This window comes from Haliaeetus leucocephalus, unplaced genomic scaffold (genome assembly GCF_000737465.1).
Source record: "Haliaeetus leucocephalus isolate CR32 unplaced genomic scaffold, Haliaeetus_leucocephalus-4.0 Scaffold120, whole genome shotgun sequence".
NCBI classification, from domain to species: domain Eukaryota; kingdom Metazoa; phylum Chordata; class Aves; order Accipitriformes; family Accipitridae; genus Haliaeetus; species Haliaeetus leucocephalus.
The window spans coordinates 2,555,625-2,574,152 of NW_010972556.1; the positions used below are offsets into that span (position 1 = coordinate 2,555,625).

Genomic DNA, 18,528 nt, shown 5'->3' on the forward strand with positions numbered 1-18,528 from the left:
ATAGCTATAAAACAGAGGAAAATATAATAGGAAGAAAGGATAGGTCCGGAAGAGAGTATTATGACTTCATGTGATCCTTCTTAAAACCTCTTATGAAGTATCAACAGAAGAGTTAAATACTGCTTATTGAAATGGTATTAAAGTGAGCTATAACAGAATAATGATTATTTTTAAATCAAATCTGATTAATAGTGAAAACAACAACAAAGATTATTTGCCTATTAAGCATATAATTTTTTTATTTTTTAGAGAAGAAACTGAGAAAAATTGTTTATTTTTCATTAGCTTTTCATAGTTTGAAGTTTTCATTAGAATTGTGGCCTTGTACGCATATCATGTGACCAACATGCCTTGTCCTTCTCTAGAAAGAAATCAGACAGTTCTTGGAGCAAGAATTGTGGGATTTTCAATAAAATAAGGGGGGTTTTGTAGCTAACATTAGATGCAAGGAAACTTTACACTTCTAATTTTTAGGTAAATATAACTATAGTAGAAATGAGTAAATTATAGTGACTAATCAAGGACTGATGTGCAAGTTTCATATAATGCTATATTTGCTGTTTTTCTAGTGGCCAAATGTAAATCTAAGGAACTACAAAGATGAACAATTACACAGGTATGTAAAAAATTATGTAGACTTCCTTTGAAGAAAGAAATTTGGAAAAACTGAGTTTTAATATTGCAATAAACTATTCTTGGATATGTCACTCTGCTAAAACTTAATCTTTAGATAAGCAACAAAAAATCTGGATGATTAGGTTGCAATATTTGCTTTAAATAAACACGTCTAAGCTTTAGTGGTTTTTCTATATACAGATAGTTTATGTATTTATTCCCTTAACAAGAATCATACCAGCTTTGCAAACACCTTATTTGATTTTAAACTTCAAAATTATTACTGCTTTGATATATTTGTACATTAGTATTTGATATCAGCACTTGACAAATTTTGACAGAATAGGTTTACAGTTGTACAGTTATATAGTTACATCTTTCATCAAAAACCAAGAGGAAGTTATTTCTATTTGCTATTAATGGCAAGGGAAGCATGTGTGATTCTGGAAAAAACAACAACAACAAAGTACAGCTCTGGTTCCTTTCATGTCTGTTGGTGTTAAGACATTTTTATTACTTTTGTGCATGTGTGGCAATAGTGTAACTAACTCATTGTTAGATTTCCCTTTTAATATGCCTTTGACAAATTCATTTGATTAAATTATTTTGAAGAGTAGTTCTGTATTTGTAGGCATGGAAAGCTATCTCTACATGGATTTGAGGAAAAAACTAAAGCTAAAACATGCTGAAAGGCTCACACTTCCATTTTAAATTTTTACTAAAAAGTAATCAGGCTACTTTATATAATGTTCCCAGCATAAGTCGTAGTCCTATTGTAATCATAGCCATAATTTAATTTTGCATTTGTATTTATTCTGGGGTTTTTTTCCTTCCCTAAACTTTGATTGCCAGTCTGTACTTTGTGGTAAAGGATTATTTTCTAAATCTGGTGGTTTATAACGTCGCTTCTCTAAAGTAATGTCTGCAGTCCTGGCTGACACCCACACCCACACTTCTACCTACCTACCTGAGATGGTGTTCCTCTTCCTTGGTTTTGTGCTGCACTCAAGTGTTGTTCAGCGCCTAAATAATTTAATTCTAAATAAACTGAGAAAATCTAGGATTGAGTTAGTATAAAACTTCTACAGTTCATTGATCCTTTCTGCAGGATTGTGCTAGATGCTTTAATGGCTCTAAAATGCTGTTGCTTTTGTTTAATAATAACTAATTATCCCTGAATCTCTCTAGTTTCACTGCTGGTTTTAAAAAATTTTCAGCCACTTTGTTTTTGAAGTGTAACTTCCATATTTATTTGTCCTTCCATAAGTTGATTTTTTTAACTGTTAGTGTTCTTGTGATTATCTCATCTTGAATTTCACTTTAACAGCCATATTTCTGTTACAGATTCCTTCATGTCATAGGGATACAGTTAATGCAATATGTGTATACACGTGTATGTGTATATACATGCATATACACACTTAAGTATATACATATCTAAACAGACATAAATATGTGTTAATATATATAATATATTTATTGCTAATAACCAAGAATAAAATACATTTCATTTGACAAAATTTAAACAAGCCATCAGATTTCCATTGTAATTGGTCCTGTGTTTGGTTGGGAATAGTGGCTTACTCTCACTTTAACTAAAGGTGCAGTGCTTTAGTAAAGTTTTTGTAATGCTTGACATACCTACCTTCAGACAGAACATTCTGTGTTACTTTAAAGCACAAATGTGTGTTTATTTTTTGACTAACAATTGGTGAGGGGAAGTTCTTTGCTGAAGACTTTATTCCTGCAATGCAAAACTCAAGCAATACTGGTCACCATGATTTCAAAAAGGCTGAGTGAAGAGTCTGTGTTTGCAATTGCTGTGTTATGCTTCAGAAATGCTTAAGTGAGGTGAATGAAAATACTGTTGCTGAATAAATAAGGCCTTTGCCTGGAAGACCACAAAAATATATTTTTCACAGCAGCGTTAACTATTATAGCTGAAGAAACCTCAAGTCACAGATTCTTCTTTCACCCTTTGTAAGTCTAGATAGTATAGTCTTTGAAACTCACCACAGGATAAATTACAGCAGAATAAATTATAAGCATGAGCATGAAAAGGAAGCTATGGCTTCTAAGAGCATAGAGATTTTCAGTTCCTTTGCTTATTTTAAGTGATGGCATAGAAAACCCTTTATAACACACAGTACAGCTGCATCTCTGAAATCATGTCTGGGTAGACTCATTACTGCTACCTGCTACTCTTATAAATTTTGAAAATTTATTGCCAATAAGCTAATTTAATGGTAACATATCTTTTGTACCAGCATCATTTTATACTGTGAGACTGACCTTGTCATACTGAAAAATAGCAAATTCTTCATTACTTTCCATAGGTTTGTAAGGAGATTGCTATATTTCTACAAGCCTAGCAGTAAACTGTATGCCAACCTGGATCTGGACTATGCCAAAGCTAAGCAGCTCACTGTGGTGGGTTGTCAGTTTACTGAATTTCTTCTTGAATCAGAAGAGGTAAGAAATTTTCAGCTACAAGGCTGGAGATAGAATGAGTAGTGCTGCTGTATGCCACTTAGAGGAAAAAGTTTAGTAAAGACTTCCATAGTCTTCGGGTGTTAAATCTAAAGTGGTCAGTGTAATTAAGAAATAAAATCTTGAATTGTCCAGATGAGACACTAAGGAAGACAACTGTGTTTAAGTTGAAGTTTTATTAAATACAGATTTATTAAATGTGACTTAGGGTTTGGAGGGGGTTTTTTTAATTTTTGCTATGAATATCCTTCCTTTCTCTACCTCCTTTCTTCTTGTGTACTGAAGACTTTTATGCCTCAGGCCAGAGGAAAATGTCATTGAACAATTCTTTTCCTGGAAAGAATAGAATTGGTCCCAAGATGTCTCCAAGCTAAACTCTCTTTCTTTGCCTTGAATCTTTTTTCTTTAGTCTGAATTGTGTTTGCCAGCCAGCATGTCTATTTTGTGTCTGTAGTCTGTTTGTACATTTCAGGAAACTTAAAATGATGGATTTCAGTAAAGGAGACACAGTTCTGTTACTAGTAAATGCTCTTACTCTTTGTTTTTTAGGATGGACAAGGCTACCTGGAGGAGTTGGTTAAAGATATTGTACATTGGCTCAACTCTTCATCAGGAATGAAACCTGAACGTAGTCTTCAAAATAATGGGTTACTAAATACCCTTAGCCAGCACTACTTTCTGTTTTTTGGTACTCTCTCTTGTCACCCTCATGGAGTGAAAATGCTTGAAAAATGTAACGTGTTTCAGTGGTGAGTGTTTCTATTGTGTTTGAATTGTGCTTACAGGTATAATAGTTACAAAAATTATAAACTGTGCATGAGGATTACTGTCTGTAAAGCTGAAAACTTGAAAGTTCTTTTGTTTTACTTACAAGTAATGATCCTTGGTTGTGGGGGGGTTCGGTATTTTTTTTTTAATAAAGGATCTTTTAGTCTGTCATATCTGAACAGGTATGGGTGGTTATATCACTAAATAGCTTACTTTTTCCTGTCCACACCTATCTGACAGAGATCAGTATCAGGAAGGATGATGCTGTACTGAAAAGACAGCGGGGGGGGGGGGGAAAAAACCAAACAAAACCAAACAAAAAAAAACACAAACAAAAAAACCAAAACAAAACCCACATAAACCTCAAAAAACTGGCCGGTATCATACTGTTTGTAAAATGTGATGGTGCATGTTGTACCTAAACTTCAGTCCAATATATTTGAGTGAAGCTGTGAAGTTCAAAATTCTGTTCAGGTACAAATAAACTTGCCTGCCTTTGGGAGTAAATTGTCTAGTGGCTAATACCAGTTTATTTTAAATATAGTAAACTTTAAGTGAAAATTCAGGTGTTTTGATGGACTCCTTTTTAATTATGTTGTTTTCATTGATTATTAGAATGCAGATTTTTTACTGGCTTCAGAATAAAATCTAGACAGTACTACTAATGTTATGGCAAGCTGTATACACAGAATGTTTTACAATGAGGAATTGTTCACAGAGTTTCATGAACGCTAATTTTTATACTCATAATCACTAATTAAAGTATGCTGACAAAATTATTACAGAGCAATTATGAAAACTGTTGGTTTGGGGATTTTCCCCTTGCAGTTTAGTGCATTATTTGGTCCCCATTTGACTATTAACAGCTGTAACAGTTTAAAGTTACTCCACTTCATGTGAGAACTTACTTTGTATTTTGAGTTTATAGAAATGAAAGTCTAATTCAAAGTACTTAAGTTTAAATTACTGATTGGGTTCAAATACTAATTTTTATTTTCTTCTCCCTCCCCTTCCCCCCCAGTCTTCTTAATCTTTGTTCTTTGAAGAACCAGGATCATTTATTAAAATTGACTGTTTCTAGTTTGGATTACAGCAGAGATGGGTTAGCAAGAGTCATCCTTTCTAAAATCCTGACAGCAGCTACTGATGTAAGTTCAGTTCAATTGTTAATTGCCACTAGACATTTATTTTCTTATTCAAGGTGTATGACTTTATTTTTAAGCTATTATTTAGCCAGAAGGATTTTTATTTTTGTTTCAGAGAAATGAAGCTCCTACTCATGTAGTTTTTGAATTTGCTGTGAACTTCACACTGTATATTGTATTTGTGCACAAGAAATTGAGTCATTCAAATAGAGGTTTCTGTCATGTATTAAGGGGCTTGAAGTCTTTAAATGCATATACCGAGTGTTACTGTCTAGGTCAGTGGACAGCCTAAATCAATTGTGAAGGCATCATTTTCACAAACAGAAATGTGTATTTCTAGCAGTAATAAACAGGTTAACCTTCCAGTGGTAGATACTGTTTTGATAATGATTGAGGTTACCGCAGCGGAACTGATTAGACACTATAGCTGCTGGAACAAAGGGGTGGTTCAGAAATAGGCATTGGGATTTGTACTTCTGAATCAAAGAATATGAGTGAAAATAAAACACAGCCTTAGGTAGACTTGGGAGAGGAAGCTCCTGAACCTTTAAGAAAAGAGAAATCAATCAGGTGTAATGTAGACAAGGAAGTATTGATGTCAGGGAAATGACAATTAGTAAGTTGAAATCTAAGTAGGAAAGAACTTCCGTTACTTCAGGGAGAGCTATTCCTCTGTTGTCTGGACAAGGCAGAATATATTCTAGAGTGGATAAAAGAGGGAATAAGGTAGATGCTAGCTTTAAATATCTCACTGTCTTTTGGAAGAGGAGAGGGAAGGAAAGAAATTCAGGATATTTCTCCAAGACCATCAAAGATACAATGATTCTTACAGGTAAAGAGTGGAGTCTGAAGGTAAGAGTTTGAAGGAATGGCTTTTTGAAAGTGAAGCTCCCTACTGAATAATTTTGAAGTAATCTTTCAGTGAAGTGATGACTTTGATATCCTTTCTTCAAAGTTGTTTTATGCCTAGTCTGAGCAAGAAAACAGAAATTAATATGTTGTGAGGATGCATGCCTATGTCTTTATTAGACTTCTAAGCTCCTGTTAGATGACTGTCACTTAAGAGCAATTTAGGCTGTGGAACTTTATTTAGCTGTTTCTACTGAGATTTCATGTCAATAGGTACTGCCCCCTGCCCCCCTCCACCACCTCCCAGTTATTTTTACCTCATAAAAAGAGGCTGTACATGGAGTAAAGAGCACTCCAGCATTTCAGTTTCTTCCAAATGCAGCTGGTTAACAATTAGAAAAAAGTCCAGGCATGCTGTCACAATCTCCTCAATGAATTATACAGTTACACTAATAATTTGAGGCATTTTATTATGAATTAGTGTTTGGGGTTTATGTTTTGGGAAAGATTCCTTGATTGTGGTATCTAAGGGATGAAGACTTAAATACTGTTTTGAGAGAGGTACTTCCAAATGTTTTCAAGTATCCAGTACACTACACCAGAAGCTTTATGTAGGTAGGAATGGGTTGATCTCCATCCAAATGTTCTGTGAAGACCTACTTTTGGACTTATTTTTATCTGGCCGGGGGGAGTGGCACACGACCAAAACAGAATGCATTCAACTCTGATACAGGTATCACTAGCTGTAAGCAGACTGGCTTGAAGTGGGTGCAGATATTGTCTGAACATACTGTCCCAAGCATATACAAAGCCAGAAAACAGTTGATGACTACTGCTGCTCTTAGTGATGATAACTAAAAATACAATTTCCACCTATTTGTAATTCAACTTAATGAATAATAGGTAGTAAACACTTCTTATACTTCGGATGTGAATAGAATAGACATCACTCTCTGGCACCTTAGAAATTAGGAAAGCTTGTAGAGCCCTCAGGCTCACCCATTTCAGTTCTGGTCTGTTTGGGATTATGAAAAGGATTAGGGATAATGATCTGATGGTTGGTCTTACCTTGACTATTTAATGTCAGACCTTGACAGATGTCCAAGTAGAACACTCTGGAGAAAGCTAAGAAACATTCTACAGGCTCAGAAACTTAAGAATGCACATTTTGGAGCTCAAACCTAAATAATTAGTTTTGAAGTTAGAGGTCCTTCTTGCCAGATATGCTGATAACTTCTTACATCTGTGATGTTTTAAGGTCTTGGCCTATGTTAGCAGCCTATGAATACTGAGTTCTAATGCTTCAATTTCCCAGTCTCACATTGATGTGAGGCCTAACAACCTAGGGAAGGGGTTGTCTAGGGAAACAGCAGAGATTAAGTAACTGTCTGGTTTTGGCAGTCTCCTGAAATCTAAAAGAATAGAAATTATTTGGCTATATCTTCTTAACTGCCAAGCACTGACTTACTCTAAGTAAAAGTGTAACCTTTCTCATATGTGCGCAATATGTGTCAGTGGTCCTTAATATCAGTTAGGTGTGCGTTCAGGTGTAGCAGGTCTCTAACCATAGCTATCCCCAGGCAAGTTCATAGCTGAGGTGTGTTGTGACTTAAATTCTGCTCCTTAGAGTTCAGTGTTGCAGTGGTTGAGACTGTACCCTGATTTTTGTACACTACAATACCATGAGAATACCGTCAATATTTTCTTTTTTAAAAAAGAATTTATGATAACGATTTTAAGAAATATAAAAAAATTAAATCTTGTTTGTTGACGACAAATGTAAATGAATCTTTTACTATCAGAATACTAAAAAAGAAGGAAAAGTTACTGTTTGAACCTCATAAATAGAGATTGACTTCCTTTGTGAAACATATTGAACGATGAGGGATGTACGAAACTATTTCAGGGTGTTTTGTTTCCTGAATTAGTTGACCTGCTTGAATACTTGAAATTCATAGGGAAATATTTTGTATATTTCATCTAAAAGAGGAAAATAACAAATAGAATGGACTGTTTCAGTCAGCAGAAGTGGGTCTATGCTTGCATCAACCACAGATGATTTCATACTTGGATAAAATTTATTCCCTTAAGAAATTCTTTCCCTGCTTTACCATGTGCCCAACCCCATAAGTTCTTATGATGAAAACTGAAGTGATGGTATTTTGAAGAGAAAATTTCACTGAGTACTACTTGACAAAAAGGCAAAATATTGACCTGTCGAAGAACCCTTTGGCAATGCTTGGTGTACACAGTATTGCCAGTATCATCTTGTGGATAAAATGCTTGTCTTCAGTGTTTCTGATGTTCATGCTCCCAATACAAGACAAAAGTGTAAAAAGCTAATCCAAAGGATAAAACCTTTTAAGTCTAGTATTAACTCTATCCTTAGTGGTATAAGTGGTATTTTTGAACAACTGCAATGGGCAAAACTACAAGTGTTCTCCAGAAATTAAAATATTCATGTGAGATGGAAATTGTCAATTCTGAGAGGGTAAGATACCTGAAAGAATATGGAAATATTGAACTGAAAGGTATTTGCGTGGGCAGTTCCACTGACTGAGGAGTAATTTGGAAGTACCTCTGTTTAGATGTTAGGGGAAGGTGTATCTGCCATTTTCTGGGTTCTATGGTCTGGAATTCTGAAATAGCAGCATTGTCAACAGCAGAAGAAAATTTACTCAGTTGTATTTAGCAAGCATGGTAGGAAAAAATTGAAACTTGGAACAGTTATACCACTCACGGCTCTGTCCCATGAGGAGAACATTTTTAATTACCAGAACTGACATTCTGTCACCTTGGACAAGTGAATCCTAAGATTAAAAATGAACATGCAGTTCAATTCAAATAAGGCACTTGCAAGCCCCTTCCACGTTACCTTTTCAAGGACTTGTGATGAGGACCTCGTAGGATGAGTGGAGCCTGTAAGCCTCTGGAAAGGGTTTGCATTAATTCATAATCCAGAAGACAAATTGTGATTTTGATTCTATATGCTGCCTCTGGCGTCTAAATTCTATTTAAAAGCAATACAAATGTATGGGACTGGTCATAATTTCTGAAAAGCTGTGTTTGTAAGTGAGAAAGACCATCTCCAGCAGGGATTCTTTCCTTCAGAAATTTTAATTCCCTGAGTTATTTGTTAATTAAATACCTTATCTGTTAATTTCAAAAGCTGAAGTTGCTCTTTTTGTTGGTTTAACTGAGATTATAGCTGCATACACATTTTAAAGCTATTCAGAGCTGTGAAGCAGGCTTGTTAGCTGTTTGCTAATGAGTGTCTCTGAACAAGGAAAACTAATTTCTGTAGCCAGCTTAGCATTAGATGGGGAGAGTAGCATTTTGGGCTGACTATATACAATGAAAACATTTACAGAGCAGTATCTATGTAGATCAGTGAAGCAGAAGCACATCTTAACCTGCTTCCAGGTGTGCTTTGGTCATTTGTGCTAGAGCAAATTAATACTGCCTCAGCTGCCTTTTTGCCAGTTCATGGTAAAAACACAGAGTACCCATTGTGTCCTCAAGTGCTGCAGTTCATGACCTAGAATTTCAACTTCATAGGTGGCTAAAGGGTAGATTTATCCTATATCTACTGGCATCTATGCTACGCTGTATGTAATCAGCTGAGCATAGTGACCTGTGACTTGCTGCTTCAATTCTAAGGGTCTCAAAGCCCTTTGATAGTAAAAGAATCTTCTGACAGATTTAGTACAGGGCTTTGTCTGTTTTATAATGTAGTTCGTGCATGAGTGAAGGAGGGGAATGTCTGTTTCCTCAGATATCCTCTACACTGCTTTTCCAATCAGTTCCCATCAAAAGTAAAAACATTCCAGCATTTTGCTTCATCTGGAAAAGCAATGCTGGGCTTTGCCTCTCTCGTCTGGGAAATGCATACAGGTGATCTTGGCTGCACAAAGGTTGTGACCCTGCTTGAAGACTTTAGGACTGTTGGAAATGCATGCAGTGGTTTTGCAGCCCCTGTTCTGAGGTTTGAACATCCTAGTGTGAGTCATTCCTTGTTGTAAAGACCCTTTTCTGTACCTTCACTTGCTTAAAACCCTGTTCTTCTGTTCTTTATACCTTTTTAGTTGTTCTTTTTATTTCTGATGGTAGAAAAACCAGAACTGCACACAGTGTCCAAGATGTCAACGCCCAGTGGATTTACCTAGCGACAATGCTGATGTATTTTGTTCTGTTTACTTTCAGTGGTTTTGGTTGCCATTGAACTTCTCTCTAATGCGTCCACAGAACCAAATAATACTAGCCCCAAGATCTTTTCCCTGGGTATAAAGAGCTGGCTCAGAGCCTGTTGTGTGTGTAAAGCTGGGATTATTTTTTCACTTCAGTTCATTGTTTCAACTTTATCTGCAGTGAATTTTATTTGCCATTTAATTGTCCCATCAGAGTCATGAATTCCTTCTTGTCTTTTCCATCTCTAAACAGAAAATTAAAAACTGTTCTAATTCTGTACTAGTTATCTGGATAGATTAATTCACGTTCAGGAAGTATTTCAGGAAGTGAACATTGTTCTCTTTCATTCTCTGTATCACACTCAGTGTAGTTGTAGCAGTAACAACAATTCTTTATAGACAAATTCTAATGCACTACACGACACTGAATTCTGGTTTCATATTATTGTGTTACTCTGTAGGCTTAACATCCTGATCAAGTGATCATTTCAGCATAATAGCTCTTGTTCTCATCTTTAATAAATATGCTGCTAGTCGTCTATTCCATGTTCAAGATATACCGCTAACAGTATGCAAGCCACTTCAAAATGGTTGTGCAGCCTAGGCCGGAGTTGCGAATCACTGTTCCACGGTCTGTCTTCATACGTGTGTTACATCATTCCTGCATCCACTCCAAAAAATAAGCCTCTGTGTATTGAATAAGTAGAAATGCACACATGATATTTGAAGTTGAAATAATGGGACAAGATTTTTTAAATGAACTGTGCACATTCACATTTCCTGCTCTCACTTTCTTTCAAGTACTGCTTGCCAAGTATTTCTGGAGGGAAAAAAAAACAATCCAGAAGATACTGTTAACCTAGGTAGTGCTGTCCAACCTGGACCAATTCACCTATCTCTTGGAGTACAGATATTCACATGCATCCCAACATCGATCGTTTATATTTTAATGTATAGAAAATTTACTTGGTTATAGCTATCACAGCTTTAAAGGTGTAGGGACTGAAGACCTGAAAAAGGATTTGGGCACCTGATTTTGTCTTTTCCAGCTATGCTTGTGTAAGTATAGATAACACCTTTGCTAGTAAGCATATATTGTAAGGGTTGTTCTGTGCTTGCTCCGGAACACTGCAAGTTCTTGTAGATTAAGCCTGTTTCCTTCTACTTTGTGTGTATTTTTTCTAATAGGAAATGGTGTTAATCAATTTATGCTGTTTATTCAGCAAGTTCTGAACAGCAGTACAGGAACTGACAGGGTACTTCTTTCTGCTATCACTTGGAGAAATTCATAGTAGTAAACTAAGTATTGGGAAACTGTCTTATTACAGAAAATAACATTTTTCTATTTAGAAGGTTTTCTGAGACGTTTTGAAGATCAGATATGTTTGGGAAACAATTTAAAATGTATTAAAATAAATTCCCCAGAGGTTCTAATATTTGCTTGTTAAAGCTTTTTGCAAAATATTGCATACATGAAAGTATATGCAATAGCACTGGCCATTTACAAGGTATTTTTCCTCCTAATCCTGATGACTTTGTGTAGTGCTATCACAGCGAATGACTAATTGATAACTGCTTTCCAGGGAGACTTGCAGTGACCAGATTACTAGTGATCTCACACTCAAATTTCCCATTTGATAAGAGAGAAATAGCTCTCAAATAGACTGTAGTTTTAATACATAAGGTGTGTATCACAGCTACTTGCTGTAAAATATGGTAATTAAAATGTATTTTTTTAAAGTGGTAAATCATTGACTACATTAGCTATTTTTCTTCCATTCAGAAAAACATTTTCCTTTTGCAGAGCTGCAGGCTGTATGCAACAAAACACTTAAGAGTATTACTGAGAGCAAATGTAGAGTTCTTCAGCAACTGGGGGATTGAGCTACTGGTGACCCAGTTACATGATAAAAATAAAACTATTTCTTCTGAGGCACTTGATATTCTAGATGAGGCATGTGAAGACAAGGTGAGCATCCTTTCCTTTTTCAATCTCTTTTTGGTATGCTACTCTGTAAGCTATACCCCCCCCTCCCTCCCCCCGTTAGCAAAGTAAAAGTATGCAAGAAGTTACTGATGGTTTCCTTCTTGATTGTCATTGATGGACTTCATAATAGTTTATAGACCCCGTTGCTGAAAATACTGCAGTATTAATGATAAGAAGATGTAGACTTCTGGCTTATGCCTGCTCTTAAATATGGATTCAGACTACTTCAGCTATTTTGATCATTATACTTCTTGTGAAGTAATATATATATTTAATGACAGATGGTACCTAAAGTGGATAATATTAGAATGAGGTTGGTGCTGTTTGGTACTTTCTTTTGTGAAAAACTTGCTGCTTCATTGCTGGTAGATTATTGTAGTTGCTGTAGTTTTCAGGATTATATAGTGCTCAGATACTCCGTATACATTTTTAATTATTTTAGGCCAATCTTCATGCCCTCATCCAAATGAAACCAGCTCTTTCTCATCTTGGAGACAAGGGTTTGCTTCTACTCCTAAGGTAAATGTTGAATATGCTCTTTGTCTTTACAGTGTGAAAACAAGTAAGTTTGTTTTTATTCAAATTACGTGATTTGTTTTAAGTGGAGTACTAACTGTCTGATGTTGCTTTACAGATTTTTGTCCATCCCAAAGGGGTTTTCATATCTAAATGAAAGAGGTTATGTAACAAAACAAATGGAAAAATGGCAAAAGGTAATGCTAAGAATAAAAGGTGTGCTTGATACTAGGTGGAGAAAGGGTGTGAATGTGCAGGTTTAGAACGTCAAAGATTCTTAAAAATACTGCATATTCATATATGTGTATTGCTAATGCCAATATATTTATTGTCTCAGTGACAACAATTTTGCTGAAAAAGGTTGACAGAGACTCAGAGGAGCTATGGAACTGTATACATGTGTGCTTCTGATTTACCCAGGCCTTTTATATAATTTTGGCATTTCAGCAAATATTTCAGGAGTGTAGTGACTTTCTAAAATAAGTTGTTGTGTGAGGTCCTATCTAGAGAAGTGTGTAAAGGAATACTACTTTTCAAGATACCCGTTACCTCTGGTTGTTGCTAATTAAAGTTAAGTCTAGAGATCATGAAGATAGAATTAGCTTATGCTGTTAAGAAGTAAATAGAAACAGAAGACCACTGAGAAAAATGCATCATCGTCATGACTAGGATAAAACTCTTTATACGTTATTTTGTTTTCACAATTGATCATAAATGCTTGGTCTTATTCCTGTTGGCATTTTTTTACTAACTTATAAGCTGTGACTTCTCTAGGAATACTGAAATGTGTGGTGGTCTGTTAAGATTATTCCCGTTGAAGTCAGATGTGAAGTATTTCCTTCTTTCCTTCCCTTCTTAACAAATTCACTGAAATAATTATGGAATCAGTTGTCAACTCTGCAGACTCATTGTATGTATGAAGTACAGTAATTCTGGTGAGCCCCACCATCAGATCACAAAGAAATTCAGCTTTCCTTAATTATTCCTTCCTTATAAAGTACCACACTATAAAAACATACCGCTAAGTGTATTGTCAACCTTTGTCTGTCTTCTTCTAGGAATATAACTTAAAGTATGTTGAATTGATTGAAGAACAACTTAATGAAGCACTTACAACATACCGCAAACCTGTTGATGGTGATAATTATGTTCGTCGGAGCAACCAAAGGTAAATTTGGGAAAATGTGTCTTTGGGCGTAAGCTGGCAGGACTGGTCAAGAGAGCTTTAAACTAGAATTGATGGGGGAAGGGGATAGCAACAGGATTGCAGTAGGTAAGCCAAGTAGGTTAGCCTGGCATCACCTGAGGGTGGCAATGATAGCGGGAATATTTATACTGCTCCTGGGAGCCAAGAGGGCTCAGAAGCGTATCTGAAATGCATGTACAGCAACACATGCAGTATGAGAAACAAACAGGATGAACTGGAAGTGTTGTTCAGTTCCCAGAGCCATGATCTCATTGGTATTAGTGAGACTTGGTGGAGTGAGTCCCACAGTTGGAGTGCTGAATGGAGGGTTCCAGGCTGTTCAGGAGAGATAGGCAGGGCAGGTGAGGTGGAGGTGTCACCCTATATGTAAGGGAGAGGTTTAATTGTACGGCCCCTACAGTTAGTGATGATGTTGTTGAGAGCCTCTGGGTGAGGATTAGGGGGATGGGAAACAAAGGACATGCTGTAGTGGGTGTCTACTACTGATCGCCCAGCCAGGATGTTAGCACTGATGTGTTATTCTATAGGCAATTAGGAGAAATCTCTGGATCGGTAGCCCTTCTCCTTATGGGAGATTTCAACTTCCCAGACATTAACTGGGAATACTGTGACAAACAGGTCTTGGAAATTCTTGACGTTTGTAGGAGGTAACTTCTTGTGACAAGTACTCAGTGAGCCAACTGGGAAAGATGCCTTCCTAGACTTAAAATTTGTGAATAAAGAAGGACTTGTGGGAGATGTGATGGTAGGTGGTTGTCTTGGCCATAGTGATCATGAAATGGTTGAGTTTAAAATTTTCAGTGTAATGAGAAAAAAGGATAGCAGAGGTGCTACCCTGGACCTCAGGGAGCTATTTAGCAGAGTACCCTGGGAATCTGCTTTTGATGGCTTAGGAGTCCATGAGTGCTGGTCAGTTTTTAAGAACCACCTTTTAAAAGCACAGGAGCAGGCAATCCCATTGTGTCATAAGTGAAGCAAGTGGGGCAGAAGACCAGTTGGCTGAACAGTGAATTCCTTGTGGAGTTCAAGAGCAAAAAGAAATTGTGTGATCTCTGGAAGCAAGGTCAGGCTTCATAGGAAGATTATAGAGCTGTGGTTCATGTATGCAGGGAGAAGACACAAAAGGCCGATGCTCAGTTAGAATTGAAACTCGCCAGTGTTGTGTCAAATAACAAGAATGGCTTTTTTAGGTATGTTAATAGCACGAGGAGGTCTAAATAAAACGTTGGACTGATCCTTGTTGAAGATAGTCACCTGATTAATAGGGATGAAGAAAAAGTGGAGGCATTCAATGCTTTTTTTTTGCCTCAGTCTTTAATAATACTGATAGATCTTGGGCTGCCCAGTCCCCTGAGTTGGAGGACCACAAGTGTGGGAACAGTGACTTTCTGTTTGCAGACACTGAAATTGTAAGGGACCAGCTGTATCAGCTGAATGTTCACAAATATGTGGGCCCTGACGGGATTCATTTTGGAGTACTGAGGGAGCTAGCAGATGTTACAGCAGGACGCCTTTTGATCATCTACCAAAGGTCTTGGGAGTCTGGGGAGGTCCCTGCTGACTGGAAGCTAGCCAATGTTATTCTAATTTACAAGAAGGGTGTAAGGGAAGACCCAGGAAGCTACAGGCCTGTTAGTCTACCCTCAGTTCCTAGAAAAATTATGGAGAAGATCATGCTGAGTGCTTTTGAAAGGCATTTAAAGAATAATGCAGTTATCAGTCTCAGTTAACATTGGTTCACAAAGGGAAAGCCCTGTTTAACTAATTTGATATCCTGCTATGATAAGGTCACCCACCTAGTGGATGAAGGGAAGGGGGTGGATGTAGTTTTTCTGGATTTTAATAAGGCTTTTGATACTGTCCCTCACAGCATCCTTCTGGACAAGTTGTCCAACTGTGGGATGAGCAGGTTCATGTTGCACTGGGTGAAGAACTGGCTGAACAGCAGGGCTAAAAGGATTGTAGTGAATGGAGCTACACCTGGCTGGCAACAGGTCACCTAGCAGTGTTTCTCAGGGTTTAATTCTGGGGTCAGTGCTGTTGAATAAAATCCATCTTGGAATACTGTGTGCAATTCTGGGCCCCACAATTCAAGAAGGATGTGAAGGTCCTTGAATGCATCCAGAGGAGGGCAACAAAGCTGGTGAGAGGGCTGGAAGGAGTGTCTTATGAGGAGCAGCTAAGGACTTTGGGCTTGTCTAGTTTGGGGGGAAGGAGGCTGCGGGGCAACTGCATTGCTCTCTGCAGCTTCCTGAGGAGGGAAGCAGAGAGGAAAGTGCTGGTCTCTTCTCCCTGGAATCCAGCGATAGGATGCGTGGGAATGGTTCAAAGCTGTGTCTGGGGATGTTTAGACTGGACATTGGGAAGCATTTCTTTACTAAGAGGGTGGTCAAACACTGGAACAGGCTTCCTAGAGAGGTGGTTGATGCGCCAAGCCTGTCAGTGTTTAAGATGCTTTTACAATGCCCTTAACTACATGCTTTAGCTTTTGGTCAGCCCTGAAGTGGTCAGGCAGTTAGACTAGGTGATCATTGTAGGTCCTTTCCAACTGAAACACTCTGTTCTGTTCTAAATTCTCCGAAAGAATCCCCTTTGTCTGAAAAAGCTCAAGAGTAACTTACTGCATTACACTGCAGTGTAATTTATTTTAAAAGAAAATGTCAGAATTACCTGGAAAGCATATGATTTCTCTTTCTGCCAGATTACAGCGACCACATGTGTACCTGCCAGTTCACCTTTATGGCCAACTGGTGCACCATAAAACGGGCTGCCATTTATTGGAGTCTCAGGTGAGGATAATAACTATTTATAACTTGAAAGATTTTAAAGAGTACTGTAATCCTTTCTAAGTACATTTTAAAAGAGATGGCATTTAAAGTCATTACAAAACAAGTTGATCATGAAATACCAGAGAAATACCTTGCAACCTTTTTCTTAAAATGGCTTGCAAAATCTTAGAATAGAAAGCAACTCACCAATAAAAATAATTTTTCAGTTTGTGTGTGCATGAATTCTATATTGACAAGTAAAATTGTGCCTGTCCTTTTATACATACAAAAATGTGGAGATGAGGGAATAAAATCTTATTTCTAATATCCTGAAAAACTAAGAAAACAAATCCTAAGCCAATTAATAGTTGCTTAAATGAATACACTTTTAATGTGAGTTTGCAAGATGATGTAATGAATATGATAGTTGAAAAGTTCAAGAGAAAGCTTAGATATTGCAGTTTGTTAGTCTGATTAATCTGTTACCTTTATAAAATCTGAATTAACTTGATGCAGTCAGTGCTTACATCAAAATTTTCTACTTGCATTACGATTGCTGTTAATTTATGCTTATTATTCCAGAACTACCACTGTTCACTTTAGAGTGCATACTTTAAATTAGTGCTTTACCTTTTATTAAAAAGGTAAGAGAGCCTATTTGACGGAGGTGTCCTTTTCATTTTCAACTGAGTGTTTTTTTTTTTTTCTTCTGTTTCTCTCCTTCAGAGTATTGTTACAGATCTAAGTTATACTGTTCGTTCCCCAATGCTGGATAAGTGGGAAGGAATTAAGCAGCTGAAAGCAGCCCTTTGGGCCTTGGTTAGTAATAGATTTACAAACTTTTTGCAGTTGTTTGAATTCTGTTATGACTCTTGATTCTGAAATAACTAAGCTAAATCCTGTAAAATCATTAATTAGGTTTTTTGTCATAAAATGTGGGGTTTTTTTTCTCCAAGTTGGCATTTTGTACCCTAACTGGACTTTCAGTTTAAAATGGTTCACTGCACCTTTTTTGTTCTGTGGTTTTTAATAGTCACTTTGTCTTTTTTTATTTTTTCTTTTTTAACAAATAAAAAGAACAGATTGCCACGTGCAGCACCAATATTAAATTGGAAGTAGTAGTTACAAGCTGCTGTGGTCTGATTTTAATGTATTTACTGTAGTGGTCCAAAATTCAGTGTTTCTGGAAGAAAGTTGGCTGCCACTGTGGATGCGTGTGAATATATGTGGTCATGACACCCCCTGGTACCTGGGATAGGTGAAAACCTAGTGTCTGTACTTATCCAAGCTACACTTCTAAATTCGCTTTACCGCCTCAGCTGTTTGTCTGCTTCTTTCTTGTCTTCCCCAAAGCTTATTTAGGAACATTTGTCCAAGGTGACTATTACTGGAAGATATTGTAGGTATGTAATATAATGTATGTAAAATGAGTAAACGAAGATCATACTGCTGGCTGTAGCAGAATTGGTAAAATAAGGAATACACAGTAGTTAGCTGTGAGCAGTTTTAGGGATTATACATAGTGTGCCAAGTCTGTTTTTTAGATCTGCACGACTAGGAAATGCCAAAAAGGGTGCTAAAAATCTCTTAATTGCTTTGAGAAGATGTGACTTGAAACTGTACTACCAACAAACAAAAATGTTAAAAGCTTTACACTGATAGTACTACAGATCACATCAAAATCAAAACTTACTCGAAAACTTTTATTTTAGGGCAATATTGGATCTTCAAATTGGGGTCTTAACTTGCTTCAAGAGGAGAATGTAATTCCCGATATAATGGCACTTGCCCAACAGTGTGAGGTTCTCTCTGTCAGAGGGTATGTGTATCTGCTTTATATATAAAATTTACAGATGATAGTTGCCATAGGTTTTCAAATAGCCTTACCTAATTTACATTAATATAGTTTTGTACTTACTTGGAACTCAGTTATGAAAGATCATTCATGACTGAGTATCTATCTCAGTCCTATACAATCACAGAATTGTATAGGAAG

The 18,528-nt window shown here is 36.8% G+C and overlaps 1 protein-coding gene across 4 annotated transcripts in view; it reads left to right on the forward strand.

Annotated features, from left to right (window-relative positions):
• The window catches only part of RICTOR (RPTOR independent companion of MTOR, complex 2), an 84,968-nt gene that overhangs the window by 52,437 nt on the left and 14,003 nt on the right, over nt 1-18,528 (forward strand). For all 4 annotated transcript variants that reach the window (XM_010585813.1, XM_010585815.1, XM_010585814.1 and 1 more), the window contains 11 exons: nt 570-616; nt 2,952-3,087; nt 3,655-3,854; nt 4,895-5,021; nt 11,859-12,023; nt 12,484-12,560; nt 12,676-12,754; nt 13,616-13,725; nt 16,466-16,553; nt 17,259-17,351; nt 18,245-18,351. In XM_010585813.1, the coding sequence (XP_010584115.1) occupies nt 570-616; nt 2,952-3,087; nt 3,655-3,854; nt 4,895-5,021; nt 11,859-12,023; nt 12,484-12,560; nt 12,676-12,754; nt 13,616-13,725; nt 16,466-16,553; nt 17,259-17,351; nt 18,245-18,351 (1,229 nt within the window). The remainder of the gene's footprint in view (nt 1-569; nt 617-2,951; nt 3,088-3,654; nt 3,855-4,894; nt 5,022-11,858; nt 12,024-12,483; nt 12,561-12,675; nt 12,755-13,615; nt 13,726-16,465; nt 16,554-17,258; nt 17,352-18,244; nt 18,352-18,528) is intronic.